The sequence below is a fragment of the Saccopteryx bilineata genome, chromosome 2, assembly GCF_036850765.1.
Source record: "Saccopteryx bilineata isolate mSacBil1 chromosome 2, mSacBil1_pri_phased_curated, whole genome shotgun sequence".
In the NCBI taxonomy this organism is placed as follows: domain Eukaryota; kingdom Metazoa; phylum Chordata; class Mammalia; order Chiroptera; family Emballonuridae; genus Saccopteryx; species Saccopteryx bilineata.
The window spans coordinates 4,148,988-4,166,835 of record NC_089491.1 but is presented as its reverse complement, the minus strand read 5'-3'; the positions used below and the strand labels follow the sequence as shown (position 1 = coordinate 4,166,835).

The following is a 17,848-nucleotide window of genomic DNA, read 5'->3' as shown; positions in this document are numbered from 1 at the left end:
CCCCGGCCCCTGAGCTGGGCAGCCCTTCCACAGGTCACCAGCACAAAGCCCAACTCCACCCTGTAATTTCTGTGTGACCTTCGGCAAGTGTCCTAACCTCTCTGTGCCTCTTCCGTGAAACAAGGACCGCGACACGGTCCAGGATATCTGCTCAAGATCAGGGAGGTCACCACCATGTGAAAGAACGTGTAGAGCATGACTAGCACAGGGCCTGGCATGTGTAAGCAATGGATACGTGTGAACCGTTGTTTTCTTATGAAGAAGCACACTGAAGAGGGGCAGGCAGACGCCGTGAGTGATGCGGAGGCGAGGACAGGATGCGCAAACTCACAAAAGCCTTTGTGTCCAGGGGCATCAAGAAGGGAAAGATGGTTTTTAACTCAACGCACTCTTTCTGCTCTCAGATCCCTTATGGAAAGGGGAAGGGGCACATCAGGACACAGAATTTCTGGAAGGACCTGAAATTAGGCTCCATCCGCCGCCGAAGGGGGGGGGAGCTCTTGCTATGGCAACCAGAGAGATAGAGAGATGCCTGGGGCGAGTGGCCCCTCCAGGCTTGCTTTTCCAAGGGTCTGGGTCAGGGGGAAAGTGCGGACTTGGCCAGAGGAAGCGGCAGGAAATCTCTTCTGCGTCTGTGATCATCACTTCATCGCTTCCCGCCCCTGCGGGCGGACAGGCTGCTGAGGGGCGTGCCAGGGCCTTGACGGGTGCCCAGGGGCAGCACCCTTCTTTCCCTCCCGGAGACCCTGGCCTCTGGGCGCTCCCGCCTGGGCCGGAAGTGGCTCTCCTCCGAGGGCCCTCGCTCCTTGTCCTACAGCGCCACCCGCTGGCAGGTCCCAGGCCACGGCCTCGGGGCTCCTGCCCCCCCCCCCCCCCCCCCCGCCTGGTTCTTCCCTCCTCATGAATTATTTGCATCTGCTCAAAGCCCCAGGTCGGGTTCCGGCCTCTTTCTGCCTTCTCAGGTATCCTGTGGCATTGGCCAAACTCCCGTCCTCGTCCTCGCTCCGCTCCTGCTGACCCTGGCTGGAGGCTGCCCCCTACGCAGCTGGGGTCCTTCTGACGGCCCTTCATGACGCAGAAGGGTCCAGCGGGGAGGGACCATGGGGGCGCGTCTCTTAGCCTCCCTGTACCACCCCCCTTCACAGAGGAAGACAGGTGTTGAAGGAGGCGGCTTCAGGCAGCAAGTCAGGCCACTGACTGCCATGCTGTGTGTTCCCGCTGCCCCTCAGACGGGCAGAAATGGGGAAGCTAATCGCAGGCCAGTCGATGCCACACGCGGGGACGACCGTCCCCGGAGGTGAGCGAGCACCACTTTGCGGACGTTTCCCTGCTGATTGGCCTCCTGGTTGGGTTTCCAGGTGACAACCCATCAGAGACTGAACCAAATAAAGGAAGTCCATGTGTACTGTCTTCATGAGCTGGGGTTGGGGGCAGCTGGTCCGGCCTGTCCCCTCTGAGGTGGGACGGAGGAAGGGCCCGTGCTGGTGTGCACCTGGCAGGAGGGGGGCGCGGAGCCGGCCTGGGGTGCAGGAGTCTCACTGCAGCCTCCGGAAACTGAACTCCTGAAGCTGCGCGGGGCTTGAGAAGACAGGTGGCCCTGCCAGGGAAGCAGGGGGATAGGGGTTACACAGCAGCCCACGAGGACCAAGGACCGCAGGCCTCTCGGCTGGGGGGTCAGCTTTGCTTCTTGTGCTGAAACCCCCGCTGACCTCGGTCTATTTCCAGGATTTTCAACCAAAGCCCAAGCTCACTCATGCTCTCTTGGCCTCTCGCATAGAACTGGATAGTGAATAAGTTTCTTGGTAAGAAGGTGAGGGGTCTGGAGTCCAGCTTTTGTCCAGGATTTTTAGCAGAGACGGGTCCAGACAGAGATGCTGTGGGGTTTTGGTCCCCCCCCCAGCCCAGCTCCCCGCCTCACTCACGCTGGTCTAGAAAGCACAGGTTTGGGGGTTCAGAGGAAGCACATCGCGCAGCAGCGAGCAGACCAGCAGCTCGGGCGCCGAGGCCGGCCCGCGTCGTGGCCACACGGGCTGTGCGTCTGACCACACACTTTCTATTGCGTTTATCCTTATGGACTCAAACAACTCCTTCTTTTTCTTTCTCCTTCATTTCTTTTTACTTGGGAAATTTTTGATGCCTGAAGTCATTAAAAGAATTTTAAACAAACAAGCAGAAAAAAAAAACACCAAAAATAACTAGGTTGGCTCTGTAATCTAGGTTCCTAGAACTGAGCGCAGGTAAATTATAAACCGGAATCTACAAATGGGGACTAATCTGTGAAGGGGGATTCAGATTGGTGGGCGCCACGGCCCTCTGTGAACTCCGTCCTGCCCTGCTCTCCTGGGCAGTGCCAGCATCTAGCATGGCGCACCGCACCATGCAGGGAACAGACTGCCTGCTGGAGAGGGAGGGAGGGAGGGAGGGAGGGAGGGAGGGAGGAGGAGAGAGAGAAAGAGGAGGGGTGAGAGGGAGGGAAGGAGGAAGGGAGGGCGGAAAGAAAATGCTCCCTTTCTGGTTTCCGGAGCTCCATGGGTTTGGGGCCAAACCAACCAAGATGGTTGAGAACAGCATGACCTCGAACCACAAGTCGTCCACGTCCTTGTCCAACCCCTCTGTGTGCAGAGCAGAAACCTTAGCACCCAGGCCGGGCCTAGGGCCTATGTCATCCACACCCCTCCCTATTCCACAGTAAAAACTGGTTGTGTTTGGAAGGCCCTAAGCAAAGGGGGGGACTGACCTCTCTCTCCAGTGGGGTCTAGGGAGACAAGCCCGGGTGCTCCCACCTGCCGGAGAGGAAACCCTGGTTGTCATGATCAGCAGTTGTACAACGAAACGCAGAATTGCTGCTCCCCAGGCCCCAGGCCCGGTGCAGGGCCCTCCCGTGACACATGAAGAGGGGGGTCTCACAGCCGAGACAACCACAGCCCAAAGCGTTGCGTTTGCTCGAGGTCACAGAGTGGGGCTGGGACCATGCGAGGCCGGCGAGGTCTTTGCCTAAGGCACCAAATGTAAGGGGTTGCCCCGACACTCAGCAACCAAGACCAACAGTGTATTTTGTGAATCAAGACTTTCAATCCCCGGTGGACAAAATAGTTAATAGTTTCAACAAAGACGTGGATGACCCACCTCATCGCCTCACCCGAGTCTCAGCTGGGATTCCGAGCCAGGACCCTACTTCAGGTCTGGCCGGTCCGGAGTCCATGTCCCCCACCACCCCACCCTGCCGCACCCCACTGCCTCTCGCTGCTGCTGCTGCTGCTGCTCAGAACTGCGAAGGATGGCATTCAAGCCACAACTCCTTCATGAGCAGAGAAGGCCTCAGGATCACTTGCAAAACCCTTTGAGCACATCTCCTCATGTGGCTCTGCCTGCTGAGCCAGGCGAGCCAACTCCCTGTCAGCGCTCCAGGGTTGAGTGGCATCCAATCGGGAGGGAGGAGAGACTGGGAAGGAGGAAGGAAGCCTGGAAGAACAGAGGCCTGGGCAGACCCAGGCCCATTCCTGACCCAAAGCCAAACCCAAGCCAGGAGCTCCAGATGGTGCAGAGGGTGTGAATCTGCCAGCAGACCTCTTTTTGAAGTCCATGGGCCTCTCCTGCCGTGGCCCCGCACTACCTCCCTCTGACGGTAACATCTCCGTCCTAAAGGGAAAGTGGAGGTCCGGTCAAGGACAGGCACCGTGGAGCCTGGGAGGGCCAGGGCCAGAGCCCAGGCCTTCTGAGGGCTCCTCCCTGCCCCTGGGGAAGGGCCACCCTCCCTTCTGTGGGTGTGTCTTGGGAGGAGCCTTCTAGGGCTTGAGGTCCATCTAGAAGCTGAGGATCTAAAAGAGGGCGATGGGCAGGGACTGGGATTTGAAGCTCGAGGTTAAAAGGGGAAGTGGGGGGAAGGGGTGGGGGTCCTGAAAGGGGGCCTGGGCACGGACAGGGCAGTTCTGGGCCCTCGGTTCAGACTGAGTGGTCCTGGCAATGCCCTTGTCACACTGATTCCCGTTCCTTCCCCCTGAGGCCACCAAGCCCCTCCACCTGGTCCGGCCCAAGACAGCCAAAGACGGGGCCTGAGGCCCAGCGAGCAGGAAGGGGACAGAGGTCTGAGTTCTGTGGTGTGAACTGAGCTCTGAGAGGCTGAGCGGCTTACCAAGGTTCACACCCAGCTTTGAGGACATCAAAGCCTTTGTACCCAGGACCACCCAGGCTCCTCTCCGAAGGGCAGGGAGGGACCGTCCACTCAGGAACCCCTGGATGCCCGGTAACATGTCCGTTCCTGGGCTCCTCTCTGCTACAGCAGAGCCCAGGTGCACGCATGCAGAACGCAGGCGGTGGGCCAGCTGCAATGCGAGGACTGTCCCGGTGAGAGGCAGGGGCGGGCGGGGCTAGAAAACCCTCCACAACAGGAAGGAAACGGTGGTGGTGAGAGAGGGTAGAGTCCTCCAGTAAGTTCCAAATGAAACAAATCCTACAGAATATCTTCTATTAGAATAGAGGCAATAATTCGAGACGAATGATGGTATGCTAACAACCTGTTAAAAATTCTTGGGACTCAGAAATTCCGAGGCGTTGGCTAGGGCTGCCGGACTTCAGGTTCAAGCTGTTATCTTCAACTGAAAGAGGTTCGCTCCCTCCTCTACCCCCACTCCCGGCCCAACACTGTGCTCCCCCACCACACACACAACCACTGGCTCTGATCTCGCACACCCTGCAGGGCCCAACGAGGCTTCGCTGCTGCTGAGTCCCAAACCCCAACCGAAGCCTAAAACCCCTTAAGTCAAATAAGGCCCCTGCGCGGCGGGAGGCACGCCTGCCCAGGGCAGGGGCCCTGGGACCCGACCCGCGGGCCGCGGATTCTAGCCCGGATGGCTCCTAACAGGTCCGGCGGCGTGGGAGTCCCGTTAACACCAGCTGGGGACCTTGGGCGCTCCGGGGCAGACGAGCTTCCTTCGGACGTGGGGTCGCAGGCCGGAGAAGCAGGCGTGGGGTGGCAGTGGAGAGGAGCGGGGGCGTCTCCAGAGGCGCCCAGAATAGGAACGATGCCCAAGTTGGGGGCTGGCCGGGAAAGGTCTTGTGACTTATGCCCCCCGCCGCCCCTTCCACCAAAGGAAAATGAACGACCGGTCAGGCTGAGCCCCACGGCGGCGGGAGGCGTCCACTGCAGCGGCCGCCGAGCCAGGGCGGGGGTCTGTCCGCTTGCGGCCCCTCGGCGCCCGCCCTCCTGCCTCCTCGACAGCTTGCAGCCGAGCCGGGACTGCGGTCCCCGGGGAGCCGCCGGTCCTCGCCCCCAGCCCGGCCGGCGGCGGGGCCGCTTCCAATCTGCCGGCAAGCGCAGGGGGAGAGCGCGGGGAGCCGGCGTGAGGCCGCCGCTGACCTCGCCCGAGGGACGAGAAAGTTCTGCTCGGTCGGGTCGCGCGCGGCTTCTCTGGCTGGCTTTTCGGTTTGGGGGGAGGTGCGGACGCCTCACTCTTCCGCTGCGATCTCGGACGCTGAGCCTGACGCGGGGCCCGGCTAGTTTATGGGGGACTCGTGGGGAGGCGATCGGGAGCGCGCGGGCCCTCCTGCGAAGGCCGGGGCTCCGGGGGCGGGCGGCGCACGACGCCTCCGTCCCGCGGGCCCGGCTCCAGCCGCCCTTTGATCGCAGACTGGATCGCGGTCCCGGGGGCCGTGTCCAAAGGCCGGAGACACGCCTCGGATCTGCCTGCCGCGCCGGGTCCCGCACCCGAGGCCGACCCTGGAAGGCGCCGATCTAGACCGTGGAGGACTGGGGAGGGCGAGGGGGCACGTTATCCACAGTAAAAAACACCTCCTTTCCAGCGCTGCCTTGAAAATACATCCATCCCCGGGCAAGCTCCGGCTCCGCGCAGAAGAAGCCGTTTGCAGACGATTGATTACACGGGCCCTCGGAAGCTCTCGCGCGCCCCTGTGCAGAGGTACAAAAACACCGCGACCCGGGCAGGGCCCCAGGACGGCTGTCGCTGGATGGGGGGGGGGGGGCACTGTTGCCTTTGTGCGTTGCGCAGCCTCCTTCGGGCCACACGGATTTCTCGGGGTGCCCCAACGTCCCAGAAACGACCTTCCTACGTTCTCCACCCTCGCCCACAGTGGAGCTACCCTCCCGGGGAGACACCTTCTTGGGGCAGTCACCGGGCTTCTCGCACTCCTGCCCGGCTGCAGAGTCCTAAGAGGGCCGAGAGGGCTGTAAATTGTCCTACACGTGGAACAACGAGAACCTCCCGAAATCGTCCGGAAACAATGCAACTTAAATTAAAATCTCTTCCCCCACCAGGACGGGGCTTCTAAGCAAGCAAGCGCGCGCGCGCGCGCACACACACACACACACACTTCTTTCTTCGCTAGGTTTAGTCCCCTTTTTGTTGCTGAAGAAAGAAAAACGGGAGGAGAGCGAGGAAAAGGATCTATGACAGCCCCACAGACGAATAATTTGAATAATTGTGGGAAAAGGTCTGGAAAACTTAAAAAACCGCACATCCCGAGCCACCGGCAGCGGCCGCGGGGCTCCGGACTCCTCCTCGCCAGCCCGTCCCCTCCTCAGTTAATCACCCTCATTAGGAGCCTCATCACCGGCCTAATGAAAGCAAACCGTGTGGAAATCGCCGGTAAACAGTTGGGTCTGTGCTGTAATTAATTCAGTGTCTCTTTTAATCAAAGTGAAAGGGAATCGGGCAGCGGCTTGCGGAGCTGTGACATCACCCCCAAAATCGACCAGAGCCAATCAGCGTTATCACTCCGGGGACACGTGGGCGAGTCCCCTTTTAAAAAAAAACACACACACACACACACACACAACACAACGAAAAAAAGAAGAAGAAACAAACAACAACAAAAAAAAAAACAGTCCCAAAGTAAAAGTGACACAAGTTCATTCTTTAAAGGAAGGGGGGGAGGCGAAGGCGCGCGCTCGGAGGACCGGCGGAGACCTGCAACGGTGGAACCGGGGAGGCGCTGTCCGCGGTGCTGACGGGCCCCCGGAGCTCAGGGAGCGCGGAGAGAGGACCTCCCGGGCCAGGTGGAGCGTCATGCGCCGCGGGCCGCCGCCGCCGCTATCCGCGGTGCTGACGCCGCCAGGTGCGCTCCGTTCCTCCGGCTGCTAGCTCGCTGCTATCCTCGGTGCGGACCCTGCTACCTTCGGCCATCGCTCTCGCCTGGAGGAAGCGTGCGTTTTGGATCTTTAAAAAGACGTTCTTTATTTAGACTCCAACGTCCTCGCATCTCTTCGGTGCCAAAGGAGCGCTCAAGGCCGTCCGTCTTCCCCTTTGCTCTCCCTAACTTGGCGCACCCTCCCTCCCATTCCTCCCTGACACTCCCACCACCCCCCCTCGGCTCGGCGGCTCGGCGCGTTGCTGCAGAAGGCGCGCTGAGCCCTTTTGGATCTAATGCGCAGAGGAGGTTGGCCCAGAGCTCCTGGGCTCCCCCAAGGCTGAACTCCATCCAAGGTGCCCGCAGGCTCCCTGCCCGCCTTCCCCATGCCAGCCCGCAGCTAGGGGCAGAGGCAGCGGCGGCTGGGGTTGGGGGTGGGTGGGGAGCTTTTGGAGAGGACAGGTCGCAGCTTGGCTATGGAAGGCTCCAATGGCTTTGGGATCGACTCCATCCTCTCCCACCGTGCAGGCAGCCCCGCCCTTCCCAAGGGGGACCCCTTGCTTGGGGACTGCCACTCGCCCCTGGAGCTGAGTCCGCGCTCCGAAAGCAGCAGCGACTGCTCATCGCCAGCCTCACCAGGAAGGGACTGTCTGGAGACGGGCGCCCCACGGCCTGGCGGGGCAGCGGGCCCAGGTTTGGACTCTCACCTGCAGCCTGGGCAGCTCTCGGCCCCAGCCCAGTCTCGCACAGTGACCTCCTCCTTTCTGATCAGGGACATCCTTGCCGACTGCAAACCGCTGGCAGCCTGTGCGCCCTATTCCAGCAACGGGCAGCCGGCAGCCCCCGAGCCGGGGGGCCGTCTTGCGGCCAAGGCCGGGGAGGACTTTAGAGACAAGCTGGACAAAAGTGGCAGCAACGCCTCGTCAGACTCTGAGTATAAAGGTAAGGACATGGGAGGCGGACACTTGGGCGGGGGGGGGATGCTATATTTCTTTAAAAAACAAGCAAGCCTGGCAGTAAAGGGGGTACACATGCACAGAACCTGGTGGTAAAGGGGGTACACATGCACAGAACCTGGTGGTAAAGGGGGTACACGTGCACAGGGACAAGCACACGCCGGCTCCCAGCCCCTGCAGGGCCCGGCTGGGTGGCTGGCTTTGCCTGAACCTTTGGCCGGCAGGGGCTACCCCTCTGATCAACAAAGAGCCCAGAGGAAAGAGTGGGGAGATGGAGGCCGTGTGCCTCGGGAGAGATCCCCCAAAATGAACAAAGCAAACTTTCCAAACTTCGGCTGGGTCCACCCTTCCAGGGGGCCGGTGGGCAGGAGCTGATTGAGAACAGACCCCACCGAAACAACGGGCTCTGCCGGAAGGCCCTTTTTATAAGAGTGAAAGCCTAGCAGGAAATTTCAGCAGGAGCGCCAAGAACAGTCAGAATTTTCTACCCTTTAATCTGAATCTCCAGAGGGTAAGAGAAACGGCGCTCTGCCTCTCGCTGGGCCCGGCGTGGTCTGGGCCCCGGAAATCATGCAGAAGGAATGCTCACTTCAAACTAGAAACAGCAGGCAGGCGGCTGACTGGGAGCAGGTTCAGAGGTCTGGTGGAGAGGGGGACCCTGCATCCACACAATGGTTCTTACTGAATTTGATTTTTTTAAGAGAATTAAGCAATCAATTTCCACTTGTGTGGGAGCCAGGGGTTCCCAAGTAACCAGGCCCATTCCCTTATGTTGGGTTCGCTGACCCTTCACCAGCCTATCACCTCTGTGAGCCTTTTCTTTCTTGTTGCTCCCTTTTCATCCTGTCTTACCCAGGGGGCTGGGGTTGAGATGAAGAGAACAGGGGGAGCCCCGGCCGGCCGGATAGCTTGGTTGAGTGGAACATCGTCCGGATGCGCCAAGACTGTCGGCTTGATCCCGGGTCAGGGCACATACAGGAACAGACCAGTGTGTCTCTTTTCCCCGTCCTCTCTCTCTCAAATCAATCAATAAATTAAATTTTTTTAAAAAGATGGGGGAAGGGAGGAAAGAAAGAAGGAACAGAAGAAAGAAAGGGTATGCCCCCAGCAACTGCCGTGACTTTAGCCCTGGTCAGGCCAGAGGCGCAAAGTTCTTTCCAGGAAGAAGTCGGGCGGGAGGCGGGAGGGGAAGGAAAGAGCCTGGTCTCCCTCCCCCAGCAGAAAACGGGGGGGAGGGGGGTGTGAGCAGAGGGGCTCCTCATAGCTCTTCCAGCCTTATAATTCATCCCCCGAACCCTTCCATCAGAGGGAACTTCCCTAGAAGGGCAGCTGCTCTCATCTTGGGGCCCTGCACCTGATAGCCCCTATTTATACTCAGTCTGCATAAAAATATGTAGGGAGGTTCATTTAATTCTCTCCTCCCGACTAAGAACTAATTTGTGGGCATGTCCTGACCTCAACCAGAAACCCACCTGGGGCCCCACTCCACACCCCGCTGCCTTCCGCCTCCCCACGCACCAGCCGGGCTGTCTTCAGCCTCGTGGGGCCCGCCGTGCCTACAAAACGGGGGCAAGTTGAGCTCGGGCACCCAGGAAGGGGTCCAGGGGCAAGTGGCCCAGAAACCCTCTGCTTCTCCCCCTGGGGCTGTTCACACAGGCAAAGAAAACCAGCCCTGGAGAAAGACAGGTGTAGGGAAGGGCAGAGAAGCAATCTAAGCATATAGGTATGACATCGTTGTATTATTTGTCATTCTCAACAACACCCCAGATTTGTGGCTAAGAGTGAGGGGCAAGAACCCCCAGTATTGCGTGCTAACGGGGGGTGCTGGTTGTGGTGAGAGACTTTGGCTCTTGTCTCCTTTTATTTGGGATTTTGAGGAGAGGTTTCATTTAAGATAATTGGAATATCAATTTCCTCCTCCTGTCCCTGACGATATCTGATCAGGAAGGTGATGAGGGCCGGCTGTCCACATATCACTTGAATAGGTTTGGAGTGGAGGAGGGTGGAAGGTCTCCCCCTCCCCCACCCGCCTCCAGGCGGTGCCTCCTCTGCGCCTAGAAAGCCCCAGGTGAGAAGGGACATCCGCCGAGTCAGTGTCTGGAGCGTTTCTCCAACGTGGAGGCGACTTCCTCAGGGCCGAGTAAGGACGCCCGGCAGAGACGGGCGCACCGAGCCAGCCCAGCCTGGGCGGGCATCTCCCCATCCACCTGCCATGCTGAGTCCTTTTCTCCCAGGAGGGCACGGAAGGGCGGGCGTCAGTCCATCCCGAGTTTCTGGTCCCAAGGGCTCCTCACGATAACATTGAAGAAGGCTGCAGCCAGGCTTCAAAGTGAGGCAGTCTGCCGCACTCCAGCAGTGAGAGCCTGCGTCCGCTAAGAAACAACACTGGCACTTGGCTCCGAGCAGGCGGCTTGGGGGTCGCAAGCTCTGGGGTGTTGAGGTGTGGCCTCCAGGCCAGGGTCTGGGAACCCACCACCGGGCGGCCCGCTCCGGAGCAGAACCCGGAGCGCCAGCATCGGAAGGCTCCAGCCTGCCCCGGAGACGAGATGGATTAGAGAAAATCCCCCAACCTTCCTGGTGCCACAGCTCAACCTTCCCTCCCACCCCACCTCAGACCTCAGCCCGAGAACTGGGGATTTCCACAAATAATCCGGCAATTAGGTCAAAAAGTAAGGTTTCCACAATATCAAGTTTGAGGTTTGGATCATTGTTTCCTTGTACTTGATTAAACTTCACCTGCCAGCACAGACAGAACTTATCCCTCCCGCCCCCCCCTTCCCGATCATAACACACCTGCTGGGGTGACTGGGGGGAGCCCTAAGTGGCCCCCTGCCTGGGAGGGCAGGGAGAGCCTGGCGCCTGCTTGGAGGAGGCGTTTTCTCCCGAGAGGTGCTCTCCCTGCTAGCCCCTCTCGGTGCACACCCTGCCCACACCCTCCTGGCTGCAAACCACTGCCTTTCTGGTTGAAAAATCTCACTCCCTCGTGGCTCAATTAACTGGATTATTGTTTCCTACAGAGAGAGATCAACTCGTATTCAGCTGAACCCTGTCACTACAAACGCCAGGCACAATGAAACTCACCATAAAGAAAAACACAGAGAGACTGAGAGTGGGGGAAGCCCCAGCCAGCGCCAATTTGGGGGAGGTGGTCTCTGGTTATATCATTGCTTTAGGGGGAGAAGGAGGGAGCTCACTGAGCTCGTTTGAACAAGTGTGCGATTTCTGCAGTCAACCCCGCTCGAAAGAGTTTAAAAAAAAAAATCCAAACAGAAACCGCCTAAGTCTAAAAAAAAAACCCCAAACAGAAACCGCCTAAGTCGGGTTTTAAACTTGGGCCTCAGGGGTGGGGACCCTTATGGGGTGTCCCGACCGCCAAGCCGAGCTAGTGAGAGTCACACTGGTGGGGCACCGTGTTGATAAGGTAGCAGACCTCAGCGATGCGCGCCTTCCGGGGCGAGTGCGTCGCTCATTCTTCCAAATGCCTAGGGCTCATAGACCTGGCGCCCGCGATCCACCCTCGCGCCCGCCTCCCGCGCTGCGCACTATTGTAGTCGAAGAACCCGGGGGAACCATCCTCACGGATATGCCACCCTACAGGGGTTAGGCGAGACGTGGGGACAGTTATTTATTTTTCAGGACAATGATTCGCTTTGGGGTGCACAGCTTTTTCTCTCTCCACGCGGGTTCCCCCCGCCCCAAGACTCCAGCCCTCAGCTTCCTCCCTTCCTAGCCCGTGCGCGGCGGGGAGATCCGGGCGCAGATGCGGAGCGCGGGCCTGCACTCCTGAGCACGCACCTGTGCAGCCCACCCGGCTGGAACCCCTGGGCCCCCCTCCGCCGCACGTCCCAACCGTCGCTCGGTCTATCCCTCCGCGGGGTCCGGCGCAGGGACAGCGGGCTGAATTCTCTTGGCTGTGGGTAATTTCTCCGCGAGGTATCGGTCCTCCTCGTTCCGAGGGCTCCGTCCGCGGTCCTGGCTCCCAGTGGCTTGGCCACCGTCCTGAGCCGCGTTGGCCCGATCGCGATCGGCCAGCGGCGGCCTGGGCGAGCCGACAGCGAGGCCGGGCCTTGACGCGCTGCTGTGTCTCCGCAGTGAAGGAGGAGGGCGACCGGGAGATCTCCAGCTCGCGGGACAGTCCCCCGGTGCGCCTGAAAAAGCCACGCAAGGCGCGCACCGCCTTCACCGACCATCAGCTGGCGCAGCTGGAGCGCAGCTTCGAGCGGCAGAAGTATCTGAGCGTGCAGGACCGGATGGAGCTCGCCGCCTCGCTCAACCTCACCGACACGCAGGTCAAGACCTGGTACCAGAACCGCAGGTGCGGCCCTGCTGCGGGGTGGGGGACGGGGGAGGCCCCTCTCTTTTTCTGTCTGCCCCTCCATGGATCATGTGACCCCCTGAGCTTTCCCCATTCTGTAAAAGTGGGGAAATTGAGACCCCGGGAGAGAAGGCCTTACCCAAAGTCCACGTGAGTCAGAGAGCCAGGACTAGACTTGGTCTCCAGTGCCCAGTCACCTCCCTCCAGGAGAGGTGGACAGATGCACGAGCCCCGGGAGGTCCAAGGCCTGCCCCACCCCAGGCGGGTCCTGCCGCCTCCACCTGGAACTGGGGGCCCTGAGCTCTCCCAGTAGAAGCCCCAGGCCAGAGGAGGGGTGGCGGCCTGTGTCCAGAAAGTCTTTGGGGAAGACAAGTCTGCGTGTGGGAGAAATGTAGCCCAACCCAGGCAACGGCTAGGGGGTGGGGTGGAGGCCGGAGCCAAGCCCTACCTGGCCTCTTCTGGCCTCCTGCTTTCTGGTCCAGGAGCCTAGGCAAGAAGGGGCCCAGCCCCAGCTCCTCGGGGACGAGGTGGCTGGGAAATTGGTGTTGAGCACCAGTTTTGAATGTGCTGTTTTCTAATCTCCCTCCTTAACACATTCACGGGACAAAGATACACATATACAAACACACACACACATCCACACACTCAACCTATAGTTACATACTCACATCGGCCCAACTCACACGCTCACACAAAAACACTCACGGCCAGTCACGCCCACACTCATAGCAAAGGCCAGAATGGTGCCTTCCATAAACAAGCCTCGGAACACATCACCCCATTAATAATAAATACCGATTACTGCTCCGGGCATCAATAATTAAGGCCCGTTACAGTAATTACACAATTATGACGATGATGAATAATGCAGGGAAGGAAAGGGGGTTGTGGTGGCTGAGCCCGCCTCAGTGGGACCCCAGCAGACCGGCCCAGCCTCCCGGGACCAGGTATTCCTAGGGGTCCAGGCTGAAGCTCGGGCAATGAGCCTGGCCTCGACTTCCTTCCCTTCCCCAAAGCCCCTCAGACGCTCTGCCGGTGGCCTCCCGACTCTGGTGTCAGACAGGCTCCAGGGCTTGCCCCCGGTCTGGGGACCTGGGTGACGTGGAGAGGGTGTGTGACTCCGCTTCCAGAGGTGGGCTGCCAGTTGGAAACCCCCGCGGTGCCGGCCTCGCCCGAGGGTGGTGCCGCTGGCAGAAACAACTGCGCCCCTTTCTAGGGCTAGTAAAGTGACTCCTGGACCCCGCTGTCCTCTCTTGGGAGATCACGTCTCCCCAGGGGCCCTGTCGGCGGTCCCTGGAGCAAAGTGTGAGAGGTTTGAGCCCAGGCTTTGGGGTCAGCCCGCCTGGCTCATTCGGGCTCTACCACTTTAAAGAGTATCGGGGGAAATGGCTCACGCCTCGGTTATCTTGTGTGTAAAATGGAGATGAATGGCCACAGCCGGCCGGTGGAAAGTTTGGACGAGCCCATGCGTGTAACACGTGCGAACGGGGCCTGGCGCCCCGTTATGAACACATTAGTGCGATCAAACACTGTGAGGGGCAGGGGTCCCCGCGACCACAGCCTGACCCAACCGTGTGCATTTCTTTCGGTCCCTAGGACTAAGTGGAAGCGCCAGACAGCCGTCGGGTTGGAGCTGCTGGCCGAGGCGGGCAACTACTCGGCGCTCCAGCGGATGTTCCCGTCGCCTTATTTCTACCCGCAGAGTCTAGTTTCCAATCTGGACCCCGGCGCCGCACTGTACCTGTACCGCGGGCCCAGCGCGCCGCCGCCCGCCCTGCAGAGGCCCCTGGTGCCCCGCATCCTCATCCACGGACTTCAGGGCGCCAGCGAGCCGCCGCCGCCGCTGCCCCCGCTGGCCGGCGTCCTGCCCCGCGCCGCGCAGCCCCGGTGAAGCGCCCGCCCCTTCGGCCTCCCTCTTGGAGGGCGACGCGGGTGAACGCCCCGTTCCCGGGCGCCCAGTCTGCCTCTCCGGCCAGTGTCCCCCGAAGGGCCCGATGCCAAGTCTACTGAGGCCCGGGCCCCGGCCCGAGCTCCCTAGCCGTCCTCGGCATCCTTCTTCCCAGCCAGTCCGTCCGGGAGCCACCTCCGTCCGCGGATGTACAGACAGGACACCCCTCGCCGCGGACTCCCGAACGCACCCGCCCCTCCCGGAAGCAGGCGGGGTGACCCCGAGGCTGCACTCTCCCCCCTCCCCCTTCGCACTCCCGCCATACCCTGAGCCCCCTCCCCGCCCCCGTGACCCGCGGAGGGGCGTGTGGACCCCCCACTCCGAGAGCCCGGGACGGCGCAGAGCTGTACATACGGTGTGCAAAGTGTATATGAAGTTATTTATTCGTGACCACGAGCCCGTGACCGTGTCCGTGAATCAGTGTCTGTGGCCTGTGGCCTCCCCGCTCCCAGGCCGGGCAGGAAGGGGTCAAGGGGGCTTGCCCACCCACCCCGACCCCAGCCCCCACCTCCAGCCTCCGTCTGGGGGCAGCCAGGCCCCTCGGGTTCTCTTTTTTTAAATGTCGAAATAAACTTCGTACAAATGACCAGGTACCTGTCCGAGCTCAGCCCTTCTGTCCCACCCTCCCTAAGACCCGCTTTCCCTCCTGGGACTCGGTCTCCTTTCAGACTCAGTGAGGAAGCATTTGTGTTCCCCTCTCTTCCTTGGCGCTGTGGTCGCGGGCAGGGGACCCCCACGGGGCTACCGGGAACCTTGGCCACGGCTGTCCCAGTGCTGGCCTCAGTCTCCCCGTCTCCACAGTGATGCGAGCTCACTGCTCCCCACCGCCCCCGCCTCTCCATCTGGTTCCTCGCCGCTCCCAGTCTGTCCCCGGGGGCCGGGGGCCGGGGTGGGGGTCAGCGGCCAGGCTCGCTGGGCTGTGGGCCGGGCTGCGGTGCCCTTACTGAGCCGGCTCATCTGGCCTCGCCAAGGCTGCCGGCAGCTGGTGACCGGCCCGCTGGGTGCGGGCCGACAGATGGGCTCCGAGGCTACTGTGCCCCCGCCCCCAACCCCGGCCGCATTCGGGCTCCGGCCGCTCGCGGGCACCGGGTAGGACCCAGGGAGCCTTCGCGGAGAGCCCGACGCCACAGCGGGTACCCCACGGCCACAATCCCTCTTTCTCCTTTCCCCGGGGACTTAGGGGGTGAGACGCAGAGGGGAGCCGAGCCCCAGCGTGGGCCCCAGGCCCAGCCTGTGGATAGGGGATCTCAAGGGAGGGGTTTAACTCCAGCAGACTGCAGGCCTCCAGTCCAGATCAAAGGGGATAAGGTCAGCATCCGAGGCTGGCTCTTCTCCAGGGAGGGGGCGCAGGCCCCCCCCACCTCCTGCAGGGCAGATATCCAGGTCTGAAGACCGCACAGGACTGGAAAGTTTGGGGGCTCCAGCGGAGCTCCCCGTTTTGCAGCAGGATAGCTCTGGGAAAGCGCTGCCTGTGTGGGGGGAGGAACACTTAAACTACCCCTCCACCAGTCCTGCTGCGTACCCTCCCCACTCCTCCACTCCCTCCCCACACCACCTTTTTCTTCCTCGGGATGGTGAGGGTATTATTCTAATTTTGCAAAATGCACAGCAGCTAATTAAGTCCAGGAGCCCCTCGCCTTTGGGTTCTTTTGCATGTGAATGGGGGTTGGTAAATCCCCAGCTCCGGCCCGGGTGGGGGTGAAGGGAACTCTCCCCAACTCCGGGTTAATGAAGTGGGGAAGGACTCTCTCAGAGCCTCTTGCAAACAAAACCCCCCACACAACAAACCCTGCCCAAATCCTACATGGATTGACTTAAACCCAGGGGATAAGTGCTTTAAATTAATCTCATTGAATAAGAATGAGACCAAACAAAACTCTTTAAAATCATATTAAAAATCTATCAAAGGACAACTTGCACTGGTGTGCTTTTCATTTTGTGCAAGTGGAGGCGGTGGGCTGGGGCAGACACCTCCCATTTACACAGCGCAGTGTAAATCGCAGACACCCTCCCGACTATGTCACTGTCCTTGTACCTTGGAGGCGGTTTCATATCTTACACTAATGAAGAACAAGGCTGCCCGACAAGTTTCTAATTACAATATTTTAAATTGCCCCGCGCTTCCCGTTTGTAATAACTTTACAACCTCTGCGGGGAGGTGGGCTTTGGCTCGCCTCTGTTTAGCCAGGGAGATTGGTTTCCGTTCCTGACCCTGGCTGGGGTTGGGTGAACTTGCATTCGAGAAAGAAAATGTGAGCCCCGTCCTCCCCTCAGCGGGCAGAACAGGAGCACTGGGAGGGCAGTCTCTGCCCCCACACCGCCAGAAGCCTGGACTTCACAGGGGAGGGGCAAAGGTGGGAAAGTTTCGATTCCTCTTGGGCTTTGTTGCAAAGCTTCTGGGCGTTTCCGAGAAGTCAAGCTGACTTGAAGGGTGTCCCATGCTACCCCCCACCCCCGGCTCTGAGTGTGTCCTATGGTGGAACCGAGTAAGAGATAAGGTCCCGCAGACAATTTAACAAGAACTTAATTGTAAAGCACCCTTTACAGCAGTAACAGCTTCTCCAGCGGGAAAAGCCATACATTCCGGTCTCCTGGAAGCCGCCGGTGGGATTCTAAGGGCTTCCGCAGCCGACTTTTGGTGGAGTGCCAACTAGCAAGGCCACCAGCAGGTGGGATTTACACCTGCCTCCAGGGGTCTTCCCTTACTCCCCCACCCTCCCTTCACTGCGGGGAGAAAGGGAAGGAAACGAAAGAGACCCACTGGGCTTCCTCAAAGCGCCCTGGGCCCAGGTGCGGGTGGCTCTCCTGAATGTAAGATGCTGTTCCAACTGCATCAGCGCTGACTTAACCATGGGCCTTCCGTGCATGAGAACGAGGGCCCCCTCCGCAGACGTGTCAGCGCTAAGGGTCACAGACCCGAAGGGGGCGTTCACTCAAGCATTCCACGGGCCCACAAGGGGAAAAGGCTTTAGGCTGTGATGCTCCATGAAATGTTCCGATTCTCTGTGACCCAAAAAATGAGGATTGGGTTAACTTTGGGAAATTAGAGGGAAAAAAAAAACAAAAAAACCCACCACGATTAAAAATACCCACAAAATTAGAGTATGTGCAGTGGAATTAGGCTAAAGCTTTGCCTAATTGATGCCTGAAATGTATAATCTGTCAAGAGCTGTAATAAGAGAGAGATTTATTTTAAGGTTATTTAAATTTAGATAATATTAACCCTAAATCTGCTAAATCCGTGTTTCTTTATTAACTGGGAGTAATGGACTGATTCCACTGCGAAGAGAAACCCTCACCTAAGCGCTCGCAAATGAAGTGTGCTTGGATCTCAGCACTGGAGTCCCTTGCACACTGTGCACCTTCCTCCCTCAGGAACGCAGAGCTCTTCGGACCCACCCTTTAGTGGGGGGAGGGCTCCTTTTTGATCGTAGCCCATCACTGGCATTGATCCCGTTTCTCACAGCTGGATTTGGTCTACACAGTGTGAGCTCTCCTTCACTCACCCGAATCATGTGAACCAGCACACCTCAAAACAAAAGAAAG

General features: G+C 59.6%; 1 protein-coding gene across 1 annotated transcript; it reads left to right on the top strand.

Annotated features, from left to right (window-relative positions):
• The first annotated feature begins 7,559 nt into the window (after positions 1-7,559).
• Positions 7,560-14,245, top strand: BARHL1 (BarH like homeobox 1). The gene is made up of 3 exons (XM_066254620.1): positions 7,560-8,025; positions 12,132-12,354; positions 13,951-14,245. Exons 1-3 carry the CDS (start codon positions 7,560-7,562, stop codon positions 14,243-14,245), a joined length of 984 nt encoding a protein of 327 aa, XP_066110717.1.
• Positions 14,246-17,848: the final 3,603 nt, after the last annotated feature.